This window comes from Colias philodice, chromosome 26 (assembly GCF_061535455.1).
Source record: "Colias philodice isolate Cphi_HAF_F1 chromosome 26, ilColPhil1 Martin Lab GWU primary, whole genome shotgun sequence".
Lineage (NCBI taxonomy): Eukaryota > Metazoa > Arthropoda > Insecta > Lepidoptera > Pieridae > Colias > Colias philodice.
The window spans coordinates 8,352,403-8,372,952 of NC_143111.1; the positions used below are offsets into that span (position 1 = coordinate 8,352,403).

At 37.2% G+C, this 20,550-nt stretch overlaps 2 protein-coding genes across 3 annotated transcripts in view; one reads left to right on the forward strand and one right to left on the reverse strand.

Annotated features, from left to right (window-relative positions):
* Positions 1-20,550, forward strand: part of LOC149477055 (uncharacterized) — a 306,353-nt gene that overhangs the window by 187,850 nt on the left and 97,953 nt on the right. The window lies entirely within an intron of this gene.
* Positions 1,153-2,654, reverse strand: LOC149477058 (uncharacterized). Its single transcript, XM_089711277.1, has one exon. It carries the CDS (start codon positions 2,615-2,617, stop codon positions 1,448-1,450), a length of 1,170 nt encoding a protein of 389 aa, XP_089567403.1. The 5' UTR covers positions 2,618-2,654; the 3' UTR covers positions 1,153-1,447.

Below are 20,550 nucleotides of genomic sequence, written 5' to 3' on the forward strand. Positions count from 1 at the left end.
ATTACTAATTGCGTTATTAGAATAATTAATTACTATACCCACGATCAATTATTACAATTTACAATATAGTCTCAAATGCATACTAGAGAAACATTGCAATTTGAATCAAAAATAAATTCACAACACAAGAAATTCCGCGCGCAAATCATAGCGCGTGTCAATGAAATCAAGAATGTAATTTTATATCAAGCCGACGAGCGACGACGCCGAACTAAAGTACCTACAGTACCATTTACCTTCAGTGTACAATACAGTTTACAGACCTACGACGGACGAACAATAATGAGTAATAAATAAAAAAAAACATAGTTTCTAAGGTCATTAGTTTTATTTTATTTTATTGTTATTTTCTTTGAACGATTGGAAATGAAATTACTCAATTTTTACACAGAACTTTGATTTATTAGAATTATGCTCATTATGCATAAGATAACGAACGCGAATGCACGACATCTAGCGCGTCAATGTCTAAACATCGCCTTTCGTTTAGACATTGACGCGCTAGATCTGTAATAAGTATATAGTCTATGCGCTAGATGTCGTGCTTTATGTCGTGTTTCGCTTGGCAAAAGTCACGCACACTACTGTAGAAGTGTCAAATTTTTCCGGTATTTTACTGTTGTTTTTCTAAGTAAATATTGTAAATTATTGATTAAAAAGGTCGAACGCGCACACATTTCATTATAGAGAAGTGATAAAATGATTAGTTTTAAAGAAATAGTGTCTGTGTTAAGTGTTTAGAGGTAATCAAAAATGTATGGAGGGACGGTCGGAACATCAACCTTAAGCTGCTTCTTTTTTCTTTTAATCCATACTAATCCATACTAATATTATAAATGCGAAAGTAACTCTGTCTGTCTGTCTGTTGCTCAATCACGCCTTAACTACTGAACCAATTTGCATGAAATTTGGTATAGAGATATTTTGATACCCGAGAAAGGACATAGGCAACTTTTATCCCGGGAAATAGGTTTTATCACGGAAATCCCACGGGAACGGGAACTATGCGGGTTTTTCTTTGACTGCCCGGGCGAAGCTGTAAACTTTATTTTCCCTCCTACGTGTACCCGAAGGTAATTCTACAGTTAGTTCGAACAGACAGTGCATTTTATTTTATTGTACTGATCGTTATCACACATTGAGGTTTTTTTTTTTTTTTTTTTTTTTTTTTTTTTTTTTTTTTTTAAAGGCACCCGTCATCACAGGGTGTTCGCGCCACCTCTGGATTATAGTCCAGAGACTTTTTTTGCTTTTTTTTTTTTTTTTGTTCAATTTTTAGAAATATTAACATACTGGTAACATATAAATATAAATAATGTGCAATTAAAATTATAAAAACTTAAATTAAATTACAATATAAAATAGAATCAAAATTATTAAGTAAAAATTCAATAAAAACACGGCACAAAAACACTCAACTTAATCCTATATCACAGTTAAACTAATATCACACACTATTTCTTTGGTTAACTACGACTACAATATGCTTACAATATTGTAAGAACGCATCCCTACACTTATCCCCCAGGGCAGAAGGCAGATTCTCACCCGTCATCGCCATGCCCAATCTTTGCTCAATAGCATATCTATTGCTTGCAAAAATTGGGCACTCGAGTAACAGGTGAGGAACCGTCTCCTCAACTCCAGGCTGACATAGACACGACGGATTATCCTTCAGCTTGAATCTGTTCAAGTAGAAGGCGAATCCGCCGTGACCAGTCAGTACTTGTGTGGTGTGGTGTGTGATGTTTATTTTCCCGACTACCTTGTATGCAGCTGCAGCGCTTGGGAAAAAGAGCTTCGTGACTCCGGCCGTTCCTCCTACATCGTATCTCCTATCCCATTCGCTGATCGTATCCTGTCTCAAAATACGCTTGACGAATGAAACAGGACACAGATCGTAATCCGGTTTCCTCCTCAACCCCAGAGCGGCCTCCTTGGCTAACTCGTCTGCCCGTTCGTTCCCCTTAAGCCCCGCGTGCGCCTTAATCCAAAACAGGGAGACCTCCCGCCTCTGCAATGCAGCGTTTCGGAGGGCCGCCCGTGTTTGCACAGCCAGGGGATGACGGGAACTCAGGGTAACCGCCTGGAGCGCCGATCTGGAGTCGCTGAAGACACCGACCTTTGCCGCTCCGCTCTTGCAGGCTATGTCTACTGCTCTTTTGAGCGCTAGGAGCTCAGCCTGATAGACGGTACAATACGGTGGCAACGCAAGCTTAACGGCCTTTGTCTCGGCCTCACCTTTCCATACGGAAAGGGCGGCTCCGACGCGACCCTCAATCTTGCTGCCGTCCGTATAGACCCTGTGGACGTGGCTGTCAACCACGTCGGCATAGGTGTCCTCATCTACCAAGCCGAACCCCAGCTCTACCTGCTCTGCCGGATGTGGGTCCTCAATCGCGGGTGCCATTCGTTCCACCTCCCTGTCCCTCAACACCGCCGGGTGCGACACACCCCTCCCGATCTCATAAAGCCTCGAAGCTTCGAGTATCCTGAGATCAAGAGGGAGAATCCCAGCCAACAGCATCGCAGAGTTCAGGGAGACAGTCCGATATGCTCTGCAGATCTTCAAGGCAAAACCCCGTTGAACGGTGTTAAGCCTCTTTCGGACCCCCATCTTTTCCGCTGTGGGTGCCCACGCTGCTGATGCATACAAGATAGTCGGTTCTATAACTGCAATATATATAGTCTTAACTACTTGGGGGTTAAGCCCCCAACTTACTCTGGCTGCTCTCGCTAATAGCTTGTAGCGGGCGATTGCCTTCTTGCAAACGTTCCCAACATGATCGTTGAATGTCAGGCCGCCGTCAATAATAAGACCCAGTATTTTAATATTATCGAAATACTGGATGTCCACACTACCCATTGTAAGTCGTGGCTTGTCATATTTTAGTTTTCGTGTCGAGAGCAGTGCACACGTCTTATGTGGCGCGAATTTCAGCTTATTTCTAACACCCCATTCGTCAATTATTCCTAATATGCGGTTTGCCTTGACCTCTATTTCTAAGCCCGTATCTCCATCAAACACTAACACTATGTCGTCGGCAAACGCCTGACAGAACACTTTCATCTCCTCTAACATCCACAGCAGGGGATCCAACAAGAGGTCCCACAGGAGCGGTCCACCTATGGACCCCTGTACGCACCCCTTGTTGGTTTCCCTACTCACTTCCACACCTGCATACCTTACATTCACTCCCCTTTCACTCAGGTAGCTGCTAATCACCCGCCTCAAGTTCACCGGACACCCAACTTCGGCCAACCGCACCTTTATGGCTGGCCACCAGGCGCTGTCGAAAGCTCCCTCTATGTCCAGCGAAACCACAACAGAAATCTTCTTCTCCTCCCTCTTATTTCTGATATGGTTCACTAGTCTATAGAGGGCGTCTTCGGTGCTCCTCTGTGGCATGAAACCATACTGATGGGGGCTTATTTTGGGCAGCAAGTAGAACCTGAGTCGGGCGACCAACATCTTTTCGAAGATTTTGCCGAGAACAGGTAAGAGACCGATCGGTCGATAGGCTTTCGGTACCCGGTATGATTCCCTGCCCGGCTTTCTCAGCACCACCACAGTCGCCCACTTCCACTGTTTGGGGAAGTAGGCGACAGTGAGGCACTTGTTCAACAGCGCAAGGAACCACTCCGGGTTACAATCTACAGCGTGCTGGCAGATGTCGGCCGTGAGGCCATCCGCCCCGGGGGCCTTCTTGGGATTGAAGGACCTAACGGCTCCCTTCAACTCCTCCATGATGAAAGGAGGATCGTCCGGACCCGTCGGCGGTTCGGTGTCCAAGGACTTCGCCCGCCGACGCGTCAAACGTTGCTCCTCACTTTCACCACTCTCCAGGTCCACGGGGTAGAAGGTCTCCGCCAACAGTTCCGCAGAGCTTCGGGCATTGAGGGTTTCACCGCACCTCGTAAGGGGCAGATCCTCCACTCTCCCTGTGGCCCTGTTCAGCACCCTGTAGATGCCCTCCCAGACCCCCTCCCTATCCTGTTTCCGGCAAAACTCCTTCCAGCTCTCACATTGCGCATCTTTCACCGCCTTTTCATACTTCTCCTTTTGTTCCAAATACAATCCAACAACGCGGTCTCTGCATACAGGTGCTGCGTTGCGGATCCTGCGTCTCCTCGTGGCAACTTCCTTTTTCATCTGCGCGAGCTCATCATTCCACCACGACAAGGTGAATTTCTGTGTGTGTTTTTTGGTCGGCATTGTGTCTCTGCATGTGTGTGTGATTGCTTGTGTGTATCTGTCTATTACCTCGTCTATTTGTTGTGTGCTGTGTATCGTGTCTATGTCGTGTGAAGTCAATTGTCCGTCTGACATCAGCTGGGTCAGTTTCTCATGAAACTGAGTCCAGTTTGCCTTGCGTGTGTTAAATATGCGTGTAGTTCGTATTATGTTCGTGCCTGTGGATTTCTGTTGTCTGATGCCGAATGATATGCCGTTGTGGTCCGAGCTCGTGAGACCCTCCTCTACTCTCCAGTCGCCCACTCGGTTCAGCAGATCGTCGGAGCATGCTGTCACATCCACGTAGCTGGAGTATCTTTTCCCCCCTCTGATGGTATCGAATGTCGGGATGTCCCCGGTATTGAGTATGTGCATACCCATTGCTTCCAGTACAGCAGACACATCCCTACCTCGCTGGTCTTCCTTGTCACCACCCCACCACGGGCTCTTTGCATTCGCATCACCTCCCAGGACCATCCTATTGGAACCTAACTTTCTTCCTATCCGCATAAGATTGTCCAGGTAGGGCCCTACTGGCTTATCGGGCTCGAAGTAGAAGGACACTACAATCATCTCCCATGCTTTGGTTCTGAGGGTGGCCACAACAATGTTGTTGTTGCTAAGGCGTGCGTGTAGCTCGACGTCCAGTGAGTCGTCGAGTACTACAATACACGCCTTAACTACACCGCCCCCTTCCCCATCGCTCTGGAAGACCCTCACTCCATTGTATGTCCTCACACTCCGTGCCCCACCTACGTAGGGCTCTTGAAGTAACGCTACGCAGGCCTTACGCTTGGTGGCCTCGAGCAATAGCTCCTTAGTGGCGATTTGGCTCCGCTGGAGGTTGGCCTGCAATATTCGGTACTGGAAGTACTCACCTTGGACAACCTCAGCAATACGCTACCGCCGACCTGGCTAGAGCGTCCCACCTCTTTCGTTCCACACATTCGCGGTCAAAGGCACTGTGCTTCACGCTACCTTTCTTGGCCTTCGTGCAATTGATGCACTGAGGCGCTTCTCCCCGCAGCCACTTGTCGCATTCAGTCCTCATATGAGGACCGGCACAGTGGCTGCATCGTACCTGCTCTTCACTACACACGCGCTTTGTGTGCCCATACCCCAGGCAGCGGGAGCACTGCACCAGCGGACTGTGGTCCATCACTTTCACTCTTCCCAACCCTATGTGGGCGTATCTCTCATTCATCCATCTTCTCCATACCTGTGGGCTCGCTCTGACCACCACGTGGTTCTGGAGGGGGTTCCTCGCTCCCATCACATACGCTACTTCAACCTTTCGCTCATCCCCTTTCAAGCCCTCAAGGATGTCTGCATTCTGGTTCTTTAGCGCAGTGATGAAGTCGCCAGTGTCACACTTCATCACATCCCTGAAAACCAGGAGAGGGCTCTTGTTTTTCACTTCTTCCACAACTAATCCCTCATTCTTTCCCAATCTCTCTTTCACCTTATCTCTTTCTTCTTCGCTCACACAGCCGACGACTACTTTTCTATTTTTCACCTTTCTTACTCTTTCCACTTTTATCCATCCATCTTTTGCGTCCACAGTCTTCCTAATCTTCTCCAATACTTCTTCTCCCGTTTCTTGTTCGTCCTTGGAGGACACCATGACCGAATGCAGGGCCCTTGTTTCGGGGAGACGCTCAGCGACTCCTCTCGAAGCAACGGCCGCATAACTTGCCGTTTTGGCGACAGTCATATTGCTCTCCAACAACGAGCTTAGCTTTTCCATTCTTACTTCACTCTCTTTAATACTTCCGCTCATCTCTTCCATCCTTTTCGTCATTTCTTTCATTCTCTCATTCATGCTTTCTTGCAAATTCATGTTCCTCACCAGTACGTCGGCAAATATCGTAGGACTTGCGTTGGACGGCTGGGGTGGATGTAAAGAGTCCCTCCCCTGTCTTCCAACGCTCCCAGCCCTAGCACTGGTGAGTTCTGCATCTAACTCTTTAATTATTTGATAGAGTCTGTCTACCGCTACGATGAGTCCCTCTTTCCTTTCTACTTTCATATTTCGGGAGTCCCTTATGTGATTTTTAGCTTTTTGTAGACAGGCTTTACCCTCGATCAACTTTGTGCTTTTTATAGCGGTCGTTGCAGGGCTTCCCTCCTTGTCCTCAGCTTGCCTCTTACTGAGTTTCACACATTGAGGTTAGCCTTTGTTATCTCCGCTTTTGCTTCGTTGTGAGGTTAAATTTATTTTTATCTAACTTACAATTGAAAGATCAACTTTGTAAATACATTTTTGAAATAAAAAAAGTAACAATAGAAAAAACAAATAGCGTGTTTGCCGAGCACACGTGTCAGAAGGAGAAACATCTTTGGCAAGATTCAAAATTGTCGCCTTACTCCATGACGTGAAGGTATTTCCATGACGTTGAAATTTTACTCTTAAGAGCGCATATTCTATTTTACGCAAGTCAAAAACTCCGCGATCTATTACGATAGATCGCGGCTTGCGCTATCCTTTTACTATGAACAGCATAGGTCCGCAGGAGAGCGCCGAGCAACATGTCCTCTCTCTGGAAAGGCTCGCTGCCGACTGATTTTAATCGGGTCGCGCGCAGTGTTTTATAGTACTTTAAAAAAATTTGTAGAAAAATAATAGAGGTACCTTAGTTGATTTTTTAAATTTTATCTTATAAGTAAGACATTCTTTTATTGCAATATGTATAAATTATATTCAATAAAGTCAAATATCTTGGTGAAAATAATCATTTTGTCGACTATAATTTCTAAAAAAATTCACATTGTTCAGATTTTAATTTCGTAAGTTAGGAGTCCAAAATAAAAAAATCTTTTAACTAACTATTTTAATAAGGATTTTTGCAGTTAGTTAAAAATAATTGTGTGTTAGATCTGTCAGCAATTTCAGATATTTTTAGCTTCGAAATTGACACTAAAAGTGAAATCAAGTAATCATCGGCTCAGTTATCTTGATGGTATTCAGAAATACTGTATTAATTGAAAAAAACTCTTAACTAACTACATAGACAATAAAATTTCCTAAAATTATTAGTAATTCATATGTTTGTAAGATAAGTGGTTGATGGACAATCTGGTTTGAAAAATCACATATTTGAGCCAAACAGCGCACGGACCGCGTAAACCCTCTTAACGCTCCTAAATAAGTTTCACTTCAAAAAAATAAGACAAATGGGACAAACAACAATTAATTAAGAATATTAGAATACGAATTTTAAAAAGGAAATATTCTCCAAAGAAGTATAATATAATAAAGAAATGCTTGCTATTCACTGCTTTTTATTAATTTCAGTGTCTCTTTTTATCCCGATCATGATATTGAAATGTGTTGTAATATCTGTATCTGTAATCATAATTATTTATTTTGCTCTATCCCACGAACTTCATACATATTCCTTTCCTACCAGGCCTGGTAGAGACTGCTTTTCAGCAATAAGGCCGCCTGTTGTACAGAATATGATGTTTTTCTGTAAAATAGTAATTTTTTGCTTTGTTCTTTCTTGTAAGTACAATAAGTATTATAAATAACTTATACTAAAACACTAATGTTAACCTTTTGTTATCTCCATTAAGGTAGAATTTTGAACAAACTAACTTATAATTAATAGTACAATTATTTATAAAGTAATAAGGCTTATAATATACAGACAATTAATAACACGACAAGGCCAACTAGTACGTTATATAACGGATCAATTGAATACTGTAGATAATCCGTTTAAAGTCTTGTAATAACTTCTATTAACCTAAGTATATTAGCCTCCATATAAGCTAAACTATTATGTTTATTAAATTTACATAAATATATTGGTTTGTTGCGGCTTCATTTATTTATTTAACAAAGTATAATAATTATAATATTAAAATTCGTAATAATTTGCATCGCATTGTTTATATAGAAGGGAAATAAATGCCAATATTCAAAGATACAAAAATCGTCGCCTTACCCCATGACGTGACGGTATTGCCATGACGCGACCTTGAAATTTTACTCTCAACGCGCCTAAAGGACTCACTTTAATAAAACCTTCGTTTGTATGTTTGTATTTATTCAGACAGTTCAGATGGTGTAGGTATAGTAACTATTTTTTAGGCCAAAGACTTGTCTTCTAAAGCAATAAGTATTTAATAAAACAATTAGGCGACGCAAAATAAGAATATGAATGAATGAATGAATAAATAAAAATGTTATAGATATGAATGAATGAATGAAAAATGATATAGCTCTGTTATAGAAATAAAAAAATGTGTGCGTGTACTAGTGTACACACGTAAGAAGTGAAACTTCTTTATGACCTTATTTTTCGAAAAATAATTTACTATATAAGCATCTTTACAGAAATACGTCGAATCAAGCGTGGTAGGGCTAAGAAAAAGATGGCGCGTAACGGAAAAATGTCACGCGTAACGAAAAAATGTTACACTAAATTTTTTTCCAACCCCGATAAAGAAGTTTCATTTCAATAAAAAACAAAACAGTTAGTATAGTGTATACAATACATTGAAAATAAGCAGGCCGCTTTATCGCTAGATAGCGATCTCTACCGGGCAAACTTTACAGTATTAGCATAGTTCAATGCCTAAGTCAGTTCAAGTGGATTTACTCCAACGAATATTTCTAAGCCAAAACACATTATAAATTACAATATTATTACCTCGAATCTCATTTAATAAGCTCCAAGAAATTTGACGGATGAGGTATTATGTAAATTACGCTTTATTTTACCTTCACTTTTCGCCTCTTATCTCTCGGGTAAATAAAATAGCTATAATTAAAGCAAATAATCAATTTGAATAGCGAATATGTATTCTAAGCATATGCAAATAGAGTTCATTGTTTGTTTGCTGATACAGAATTCGAAACAAATGTTTATTTTGGTTTTAATTGTAAATATTCATTGAGTTATTTTGACAATAACTAGGTCAAAAATAGGTTTAATATGAAAAGAACTAAAATAAATTGTTAATGCATTGTTTTTGAAGTTAAAACGCTTTTTAACGTATTGTAAACTGAAATATTTTATATTATCAGGTCTAGCTATCTCTGTACAAAATTTCATCCAAATCAGTTCAATGGTAGAGGCGCAGTTGCTTTCGCATTTATCATCACTACATAGTATAAAACAAAGTCGCATTCTCTGTCCCTATTTCCCTATGTCCCTATGTCCCTATGTCCCTTTGTACGCTTAAATCTTTGAAACTACGCAACGGATTTTGATGCGGTTTTTTTTAAAAGATAGAGTGATTCAAGAGGAAGGTTTATATGTATAATAACATCCATTAAATAGTGGAGAAGTACTGTTATTTTTGAGGTTTCTAATGTGATGTCGTAAATAATTACATTTTTTCCGCTTACATTGCAAACGCAGGCTGAACCCTACGAGTTTTATCAAAATAATGTACTAAGTATTGTACACATTGAAAAGGTCTACAGAAAAGTCCGCGATGGCATATGTCTATCTATTATGGATAACCCACAATAACTTTTTTTTGTCATTTACTTTTTACGACAAATAATGGCTAATTTTCGAAGCGATTTTAACCAATACAGCATTAATCCTTAACCAATTAAATACCTTGAATACATTGTTCATTTAATATAGATCTATATGGCCCTTTACACCGTATGTTTTAAGTGAATATTTTCGAAGATATTACAGATTTAAAAATTGCGGGACGTACCGTTTGCGGCGGTACCGGCCGGCCGGGCCGCTATGTTTTTATATACAACGTTAAAAGTTTTTCTGTAGTGTATTTAGTATCAGCATTGCACCCGTGCGAAGCCGGGGCGGGTCGCTAGTAATATTATAAAGTAAAGCATTAATGTATAAGTATTTTGTAAATTAAGACGACGAATATATTCTCCATTTATTTCCCATAAAACAATGTTTTTCTAATATATTCATACAATATATACGTATATAACAAGGCTTCATCTCAGATCGTGTCACTATTCCCTCCCATCGGATTATGAGTGAAATAGGGACTAGTGTTTACACGTATGCTCTATAAATATGATTGCGAAGCAGCTGGTCTTAATCAGAATTAACGAGGATTCAAATACTGTAGTAAGCTAAGGTTACATTTTAAAAGGATTTATTGATGACTAGCTTTCCGCCCGCGGCTTCGCTCGCGTTTTCAAAGAAAAACCCGTTCCCGTAGGATTTCCGGGATAAAACCTATCCTATGTCCTTTCTCGGGTATCAAAATATCTCTATACCAAATTTCATGCAAATTGGTTCAGTAGCTAAGGCGTGATTGAGTAACAGACAGACAGACAGAGTTACTTTCGCATTTATAATGTTAGTATGGATTATTCCCGAAAAAAAGGTGATCAAAACGCTTCAATACTGGTAGATAGACAATTTGTCATGTTTGTGTTAAGCCTGATAGAGTTTAATAGAGCAGTAGATGTTCAACCAGCTCTACAATTTTTCTTCAAAATCCTATAAATATTATCGTGTATTACACACGGCTGCTGCTCGCCAGTTCTCTTCGCTTGAACTTGGCTTGACACGCTGCCGCTGCCGATCGAGCATTGTTGAACATGTTTTTGGCAGTATTTTAAGTCATCGTTTTTGATGAAAAGAATTTACTAAATGTTCTGTCTCTTCAGCGAGAAATTCGCGTATGTTAGGTACATTGAGTTATAAATATATCGACAGAATTATTGAGCAGTAAATATAGCCTCGGGCTTCAATCAGATATTGGAGACAAGACAAGACATATTTATACAAAAAATTATTGGTTTTTCAATTGATACTATAATACCACTGCTTACATCGATGAAGCAAAACATCGTAAGGAAGGAAACTTTTGTGTTCAAAAATAATGTGCAGTTGGAAGAAATATGATAGTTAGCGATAGATCATCGTGACAAATGTCAAGAATCTCTATCAAGTATAAGTACAGCTTAAACCGGCTACTCACCTGCCTGCAGCAGGGGCAATATTGGAATTGCACCCTTAATTGGCTCCTTAATTGTGATGTGTATACTGTATAGGCATTCAGGGGCAATTTAAAGAACAGCAGAAATTGCTCCTACCCCCGACCAACCGAGAATGTTCCAATATTGCCCTTGCAGCAGGTACGTGAGTAGCCGGCTTTAAGGACTGATGTATTTACCTTATAATAGGCATAGAGATTAGTCTCATTTAACTTTATTCAGGTATACGAAAAGAAGTACTGTTTTAAACGGCCAATCAATAGCACATTGCAAAAGTACAAAACTCAAACATTCATTTATTCAATTAGACTACTATTTAGTAGCACTTTCGAATCGTCATTACATAGTATTTTTAACATTTACCACCGATTCGGAAAGCAGTATCTATGGAGAAGAATCGGCAAAAAACTCCATAGTTGCTCTTTTAAAATAATGTCAATAAATTTACATAATATGTAACTTATATCTAACTAGCAGTCCGCCCCGGCTTCGCTCGTGGTACATATTTACGTTTTCTCTACATAAGAACCATCCTCGTACTTCAAGGAATATAATAAAAAAAGAATTAACGAAATCGGTTCAGCCGTTCTCAAGTTATGCGCTTACCAACACATTTTGGGATTCATTTTTATATGAAGACCGACATCCGCGCGGACGGAGTCGCGGGCGGAAGCTAGTTTTATATAAATGGGTTATTATCAAGCGTAAATTCCGCACACGTCCATCACGTAGGGAGCCGACCGCGCGAGTAAGCCGCGCGGCAAGTTTATTTCGTGATCTTAACCCCCCTCCCGTACCCCTGCCCGAGTGACGCCTACAACGCATAGCTAGCCGAATACAGTTTATTTATTAATTTTTTTTTAACTCGTGATATCTTTTGAATGGATTGTCAGAATCGAATAATTCAAAAAGTAATATAAAGATATTGAAGCAGTCTTAAATAATACATCGTTTATTTTGATAAGGGTTAATACCAAGGTACAAATAAAGAGCTTTTTGTAGCGGTGGTATTTTAATTTCTTTTTTTCAATAAAAAAACGCTTATTGTGACATGACTGTAATAGTTAGAGATATGCTGCCGCTGATTTTTTGTAGATAATGGTGTGTTCTAAAAAAATGTAGTATATCATTTTGTTCTATCATCAATAGTTTTCGCAGCGCACGCGATGTAAGGTAGTTTTTTGATATTTTTTTCACACCTTGGATTACGTTATCGTAATTTTAGTAAGGATGCCTATTTTTTTTGAAAATGAAATATAGCCTATGTCACTCAGAAATGATGTAGCTTTCCAACAATGAAAGAATTTTTCAAATCTGCCAAGTAGTTTCGGAGCCTATTCAATTCATACAAACAAACAAACAAAAAATCAAACCTTTCCTCTTTATAATATTAGTATAGACTACATAATATGCCAAAGAACTGTCCTGTGGTTTTTACGCGACAACCCTCCATGGGTCTTTATCGTCCATATATTCTTGAATACTGTAGTACGCTCTCTGAACTAGTACATTTTTTATGTAAGTTTTAAATTTAGAACTACTAAACTCTTTAATATTGTGAGGAATTCTATTGTATAAGCGTATACCTTGACCCAATGAATTTTTAACTTTAGCTAATCTGAAAAATGACATTTCAATTCTATTCCTGTTCCTTGTGCCATAATCGTGTCTATCTCCTACTCTTGTGTGTAAGTCAGAGCTTTTGTATAACAGTATAACTATTCAAAATCCAATCAAATTAAATAGAGACATCGGTGCAATATCTAGTTATATTGATATTACATAAACTTTGCTTCACTAGACGCCAATTCTGAATAGATATAAACTTTAGTATTTTATGAAGTTTTGTAGGAAATATTTCCAACTGATCATTTCAAATAATATAACGCTTTTTGTCGAATTGTTTTTCTTATTACTTTGCTATGTTTGTACTTATTTTGAAAAATTGTTTTACGAGTTACGTTTTTATATATTGTTTATACTTATGTATTTTTCGTCCTGTGGATTCGTTTGCTTATATTTTCCGTTAGTTGATCAAATAAAAATGTAATAAACTTTTCCTATCAGATGTCTTTAAGGACTCACTTTTGAATAGAAGTTTGATTTTGGTATATAAATATATTAAATTTTCATCAAAATCGTCTTATTTCTAGATAGATAGACAAGTAGAGTACATTCGATGCTCATGAAATGTGAAATTTATGAGAAGAAAATTTACAGTTTAAAATAATACATTGCTAAAATAATTAAAAACCTAATATCGATATAGGCTTTCTGTATTTCTATGTAATCATTTCCTCTTCAATCAAGGTAAAAAAACAACCTTGGAAATACATCAATGTAATTGTACCAAAAATTTCCAAACGAAACCTCTCATTTAAGCCTCTTACCTGCAGTTCGTTAAATTGCTTTTTATTACATTATAAATTAATGTACGAAATGGAATAAACTCGAAATTATTCCATCAGAAACAACGTGAGCTTTTAAAAACATAATTTTTAATTTGTTATGTTGTTCGAAAGAAGTATTTAGTAATAAAACAACTAACAAAGGAGAGGTTTACAAAATGTAAGTAGTCATAAATCATAATATTTAAGTGTACGTAGGTATATTTAATAATCTTTATGCAGACAAACATACAACTTTGTATACCTACTAGCTTTCCGCCCTCGGCTTCGCCCGCGTTTTCAAAGAAAAACCCGCATTCCCGTTGCCGTGGGATTTCCGGGATAAAACCTACCCTATGTGATCATCCAAGTTACCCTCTATATGTGTGCTAAATTTCATTGTAATCGGTTCAGTAGTACTTGCGTGAAAGAGTAACAAATATACACACACACACATACATCCATCTATCGATATTTGCTTCTGTTTACGTTATCACCAACGCGACCACCAACTTTACACGATCACTACATAGTAGGTATAAAGCAAAGTCTGTATGTATCTCTTTGTATGCTTAAATCTTATTTTTTTAGCAGTTTTCTTAATAATAGTTAGAGTGATTCAACAGGGAGGTTTTAGTATATAAAGTACTAGCGGTCCGCCTCGGCTTCGCCCGTGGTACCTACATGTTTAAACTATCCTATCTCTCAAGTTGGATCGAACTGCACATGGTGTGCGAATTTTATTGTAATCGGTTAAGTGGTTTAGGAGTCCATTGAGGACAAATATTGTGACACGAGATTTATATATATTAAGATTAGGTTTTAGACGAAGCTACGGCTAATTAAATAAGCTAGTTAAAAATATATAACTTACATAGTCATGTACATGATACAAGCTATAAGAAAATACAATTCCCAAAAACAATTGGTCCATATGCAATACGTGAAGGGTCCGCTGACAGAGATTAGGGTCATCTAATAACACTAGTGGAATTGTTACGCGGTAAAATGGGTGGAGTTAGGAAAACAATCGAATTTGTACTTATTGCAATGTTCTAAGTTTGTTTCGAATTGAATGGGCGGCGTTGAAATCTATACTAATATTATAAAGCTGAAGAGTTTGTTTGTTTGTTTGTTTGAACGCGCCAATCTCAGGAACTACTGGTCCGATTTGAAAAATTATTTTGGTGTTAGATAGCCCATTTATAGAGGAATACTAATGCTATAAGGCTATATATAATCACGCTTAGACCAACAGGAGCGGAGCAATGCGGGTGAAACCGCGAAGCACAGCTAGTGAGTAATAACTACCTATAGATTTTTGGAACGAAGATAATTTATATTATTACTAGCTGACCCGGCAAATATCGTCTTACCCTCATACTAACGGGTATGAAAAATAGATGTTGGCCGATCTACCCAATCAGCACACTAAATTTCATAAGTATCGATCAAGCCGTTTCGGAGGAGTTTAACTTCAAACATGGCGACACGAGAATTTTATAAATTATCATAATAATAACTAACTAATATTATAAATGCGAAAGTTTGTGAGGATGGATGTGTATGTGTATGTTTGTTACTCTTTCACGCAAATACTAGGTACTGAACCGATTACAATGAAATTTAGCACACATACGTATATAGAGGGTAACTTGGATTAACACAAAGGATAGGTTTTATCCCGAAAATCCCACATGAATGGGAACTATGTGGGTTTTTCTTTGATAACGCGGGCGAAGAGGCGGGCCGAAAGCTACTATTATCAAAACACTAATTTATATAGGTAGGTAGGTATACAGTTTGTCAAACTCTTCACGTTAGTCCCTTCAACTTTACTTCAGTGTGCTTCAGTTATAATTGGTAACTAACTATACATGTATACATTGTACATAATATATATCACCGCTTAGACAGTTTTAAATTGATTGTTTCGTTTAATTATAGTGTGACAATTCGGCTGCCGGAAAGTTGGTAATGAAGATAAAACGATCGCATCCAAGTTTGCAGTTCATGTGATTATACTGTATCTTGTGTTAGGATTATAAGATTTTATTAGTGCTATTTAGTATAGTAATCTATACTAATATTATAAAGAGGAAAGGTTTGTATGTATGTATGTATGTATGGTTTTCACGCATAAACTACTCTACCGATTTTGATGAAATTTGGCATAGATAATCTTTAGACCCTGAGAAAGAACATAGGCTACCTTTTATTGCGAAATATGTACCACGGGCGAAGCCGGGGCGGACCGCTAGTAATACAATATGCATATATATGTGGTTCTCATATAACGTTTATCAAGATAGCTTTTCTGCGCGCGGCTTCGTCCGCTTTGTAGAAAACTTAACATGAAGTCATAAATAATTTAAATAAAAAATATAATAAATTTCATAATTAGAGTACCTATTTTACATTTGCGTAAAATCGCAAGTATGAGATCAGTAAAGTCTTATTTAATTTCATCTGTTTTTATGTGGTTTATTAATAATATACGAGCTTTAAACAAATCAGAACATTATCTCTGTAACCAAGTTTATATAAATCAGACGAGCTGCTTTTGCATTAAAGAGTAATGTTCGGTGCAATGACCACCGAACACCCTATTCAGCAATACTAGGTGTCGTGGGGGGCGTTTAACCCAAATTAGTCAGTCCACAAAACAACATTTTACCGTCGCGACGCGTTACATTTTAACATTATTTATTTAACAGAATAATTAACATATAATATAACAATTAACAATAGCATTAACACTTAAACATTAGCAAGTAACAGTGATTTCAGTAATAAATTAATTAGTGTACATTTTAGTTTGATTTTACAACAAATCCCTCCAACACTAGCCACGAAGCCCACCACTGGGTATATCGCCCTACAAGTAACAAACCCATCTTTTCATGCATTCATTCGCACAATCTTTCACGTTAACTTAACAAAGAATATTAAATACCATCCATACTAATATTATAAATGCGAAAGTAACTCTGTCTGTCTGTCTGTTACTCAATCACGCCTAAACTACTGAACCAATTTTCATGAAATTTGGTATGGAGATATTTTGATACCCGAGAACGGACATAGGCTACTTTTTATCCCGGGAAAATGACGCAATCCCGGAAATCCCACAGGAACGGGAACTATGCGGGTTTTTCTTTGACTGCGCGGGCGAACCCGCGGGCGGAAAGCTAGTAATATCATATAGAAGTCTGCGGTATTGTGTCTCGTACAAGGACACAAAAGTGTCAAGTCACAATTGATTGTTAACAATTTAATCGAAAAGTCACAGAAACAGTTTGAATTAATTTGGATGTCCTAGTTTTGAGGTGCTCGCGATTCGCACAAAAGACTTTTGTCGGGACCAAGTGAAATTTTGACGCGAAAACTTGTTTTCCAAAAGAATTTTCTTTATATTCGACTTGTTCATTTGGCCTGATTTTGGAAAAAGATGTTTTTAGAATGGCGTTGTGAGGAAAATTGCATTTGAGGTGTTCATTTATTACTAGTTTAAAATCCTTTGATAAATTTCTTCTGAATAACTATTTGGGAATCCGTTTGTGTCATAATCTTTAGTAAATACTTTTTAGTATTATAGCTTTGTTAAATATAACACGAACTCTTTCTTGACACAAATTCAATTCTTTCGTTTTCACAATTAATATTGTACGTGGATTTGCCTCTTATAAGGAAAGCAATGAGTAAAAATTTAATTATGCCTGAATTAAATAAAGTCTCTAATTTATTTTTGTTTATAATACGAGTGACGTAATAGTACCGGGACAAACGGTTTGTACTGTATACTCGTATTTAAAGCTTTGGTTTTTGATACCTACCTATAAATTATATAATACTAGCTTTCCGCACGCGGCTTCGCCCACTTTGTCTAAAACCTAATAAATTATATGCTAAAACCTTCTTCGAGAACCACTCTATCTGTTAAAAAAACTACATCAAAATCCGTTGCGTAGTTTTAAAGATTTAACCATACAAAGGGACATAGGGAAAGAGACAGCGACTTTGTTTTATACTATGTTGTGATTAAACAACTGTATCTACTACACTATGTATTTTATATTACGCTAAACACGAATGCATGTTTCGAATTACTTCGCATTAATTTAACAAAGGAACAGAACAAATTAAGTCAGGTAAATGAACAATATTCGTTCATTATACGAAGCTTAGCGATTAAGTTGTTTGTATCTTAACCTATTTAGTAGTTATTATCTGCATTAGTTAGGTTTATCCGAGTGCAAAGTTCTTATGGTAAGTTTAATCTTAAGTAATGGATGTTGTTAGGGTTCTATAATGTATGCATTATTGTTATATTAAAGTGAAGTTTAAGAATGTTATTTAAGATTGCTTAATGCTTATATCTGAATATTACAGTTTTTATTCTAGCTAATTTTTTGAAGTGAAAATTCAAGGCGCGTTGAGAGTAAAATGTCAAAGTCGTGTCATAGCAATATCGTCACGTCATGGAGTAGTATATTTGAATCTTGCAAATGAAGTTTCACTTCTGACACGTGTGCTCGGCACACACGCTCTTTTTTACATTCGATGCTTCACATTACAAAAAAAAAGCTAGAATTCAATCCTAATTTTATCAATTACTTCAAATGAAAGATAAGAAAACATTATCTTAAAAGTTATCAACGGAAAAGGCCAAATAAGTAATAATATTTACACATTGAAGTCAGCTATATGTATGAAATAAACGAAATAATCATGTTTCGTCATATCAAGTGAAAATATTTAAAAATACCACGCAATAATACTTATACTCAGTTATTTCAACGTATGTTCGTCAATAACTCCGAAACGGGAGGGTCAATCGTAAAATATTACGATCTTTAAAACATGGCGTTATTGAAATATCGAAATTTTATTTCACAGGCCGAGCAAGCTTTTATATTTTATATTTTTAACATGAAGCTAAGTCGAATAGCCTCGGCTAAACTATATTGGACCATTTATGGAACTGCTGTTTCATATTTTAAAACTATTTTCATTCACATATGCACACAAACAGATATTTAATCTGTGTGAGGAAAACTTTTTTAGTGTGTGTAAAGAAAAAAAAGTGCCCAGAAATATTATTATTAATATTATAGGACATTATTACACAAATCAACCTAGTCCCACAGTAAGGTCAATTAAGGCTTGTGTTGTGGGTACTAGGCGACGATAAATATAATATTTAATAAATACATATATAGATAATAACACCCAGACCCAAGAACAAATAATTGAGTTCATCACACAAAGTAAAATAACATACAAAGTAAAAAATACTGAGTATGAATTTATATTTTGAATTAAACAAAATATTTATGGTTGAGATTATTTATGCTAAGCATTATACTGTGAAAATGATTTTTTTTTTATAAAAAAGCGTACCTAATGCTCAGTCTAAATTGCATGCAGTCGGTATGTTGAATAAACCTATTTATTTAACTTTTATTTATATTTATATTTGCTTCTTTCGTATTGTATTATTTACAATAATAATTCATTTAATGCATAAAACAATATTATGTTTAATTATCCAATAATTAATAAAAATGTTCGAAGGAAATGAAAAAGCAAATAAATGCAATTCTGTAAAACTTACCACGAAATATATCAATATCGCATTAATTACGGTCAGTGATTAAACTTCAGTGTTTAAACATATTTTCTTTGTATAACTGAATATTCGGTCATGTTGAAATTATTATTTGGTTTAAAATTTATTATAGCTACTTGCTATAAAATGGGACTTTAATTTATTGAACTACACGAGCTATAGACTCTATAATATTAAGTATGAATTTCATTTTCTAATCGAACACCACGTTTATTATTAACTATGTCCGCCCCGGCTTCGCCCGTGGTACATATTTCGCAATAAAAGGCTATGTCCTTTCTCGGGTATCAAAATATCTCCATACCAAATTTCATGCAAATTGGTTCAGTAGTTTAGGCGTGATTGAGTAACAGACAGACAGACAGATTTACTTTCGCATTTATAATATTAGTATGGATTCATAAAAATATTCCAGACGTTATCTATTTCAGTGCTAAACTTGATCTAAATCGGTTCAGATCAAATTATAACTTAGCCGTATCATGTATATTCAAATTTCCGCTAGTTTAGATAACATGTAAAATAATTAGATATTGTAAGGTTTATTTTAAGCGAATGTACTCACCTGAGTGCATTAGGGTAATTTCGTAGGACGGGTTAAATGCAATAATGTTAAATTAATACGTAACTATGTGATTGATTAAACAAATATGAATAATATTGTTATCAAACCCGTTTATTTTCATGCGAGACCTTCACGATACTTACAATAAAACGATGCTCTGAAGTGGTATTCACAATTTTACGAATTACCCGACATCCGGAATTCCTCGAATGCACTACTTCTAAATTATCATATCGATACGAATTTCCATCAAATGTACTCGTATTGTGATGTAGATATAAATTATTGCTTCATACTTATCGTATACTAACTCTCCGCCCGCAGCTTCGCCCGCGTTTTCAAGGAAAATCCCGCATAGTTCCCGTTCCCGTGGGATTTTCGGGATAAAACTTATCCTATATGTTAATCCAAGTTACCCTCTATATGTGTGCTAAATTTCATTGTAATCGGTTCTGTACTATTTTCGTGAAAGAGTAACAAACACACACACATCCATCCTCACAAACTTTCGCGTTTATAATATTAGTAGGATAGGATTATGTCTATATGTGTACAAATATACCATGAAAAATAGTCTTACATTACAATCACAATATAAATAAAATAGTCCCATTCCCATCATCACAATATCAATAAACAGACCAACGGAAAAAATAAAATATGAAACGGGTTCCCTTGGGCAAGAGCTGGAGTTAAAAAATACTTTCTGGACGCCAGCCAACGTCTGATAAAATATAATGCATTTTAAATTCCTGAATGCACTACACTATTTGTATGAGTGTG

Excerpts from the sequence above, each read along its gene's own strand:
- LOC149477058 (XM_089711277.1), bottom strand. The coding sequence starts at position 2,617 with ATGGGGGTCCGAAAGAGGCTTAACACCGTTCAACGGGGTTTTGCCTTG.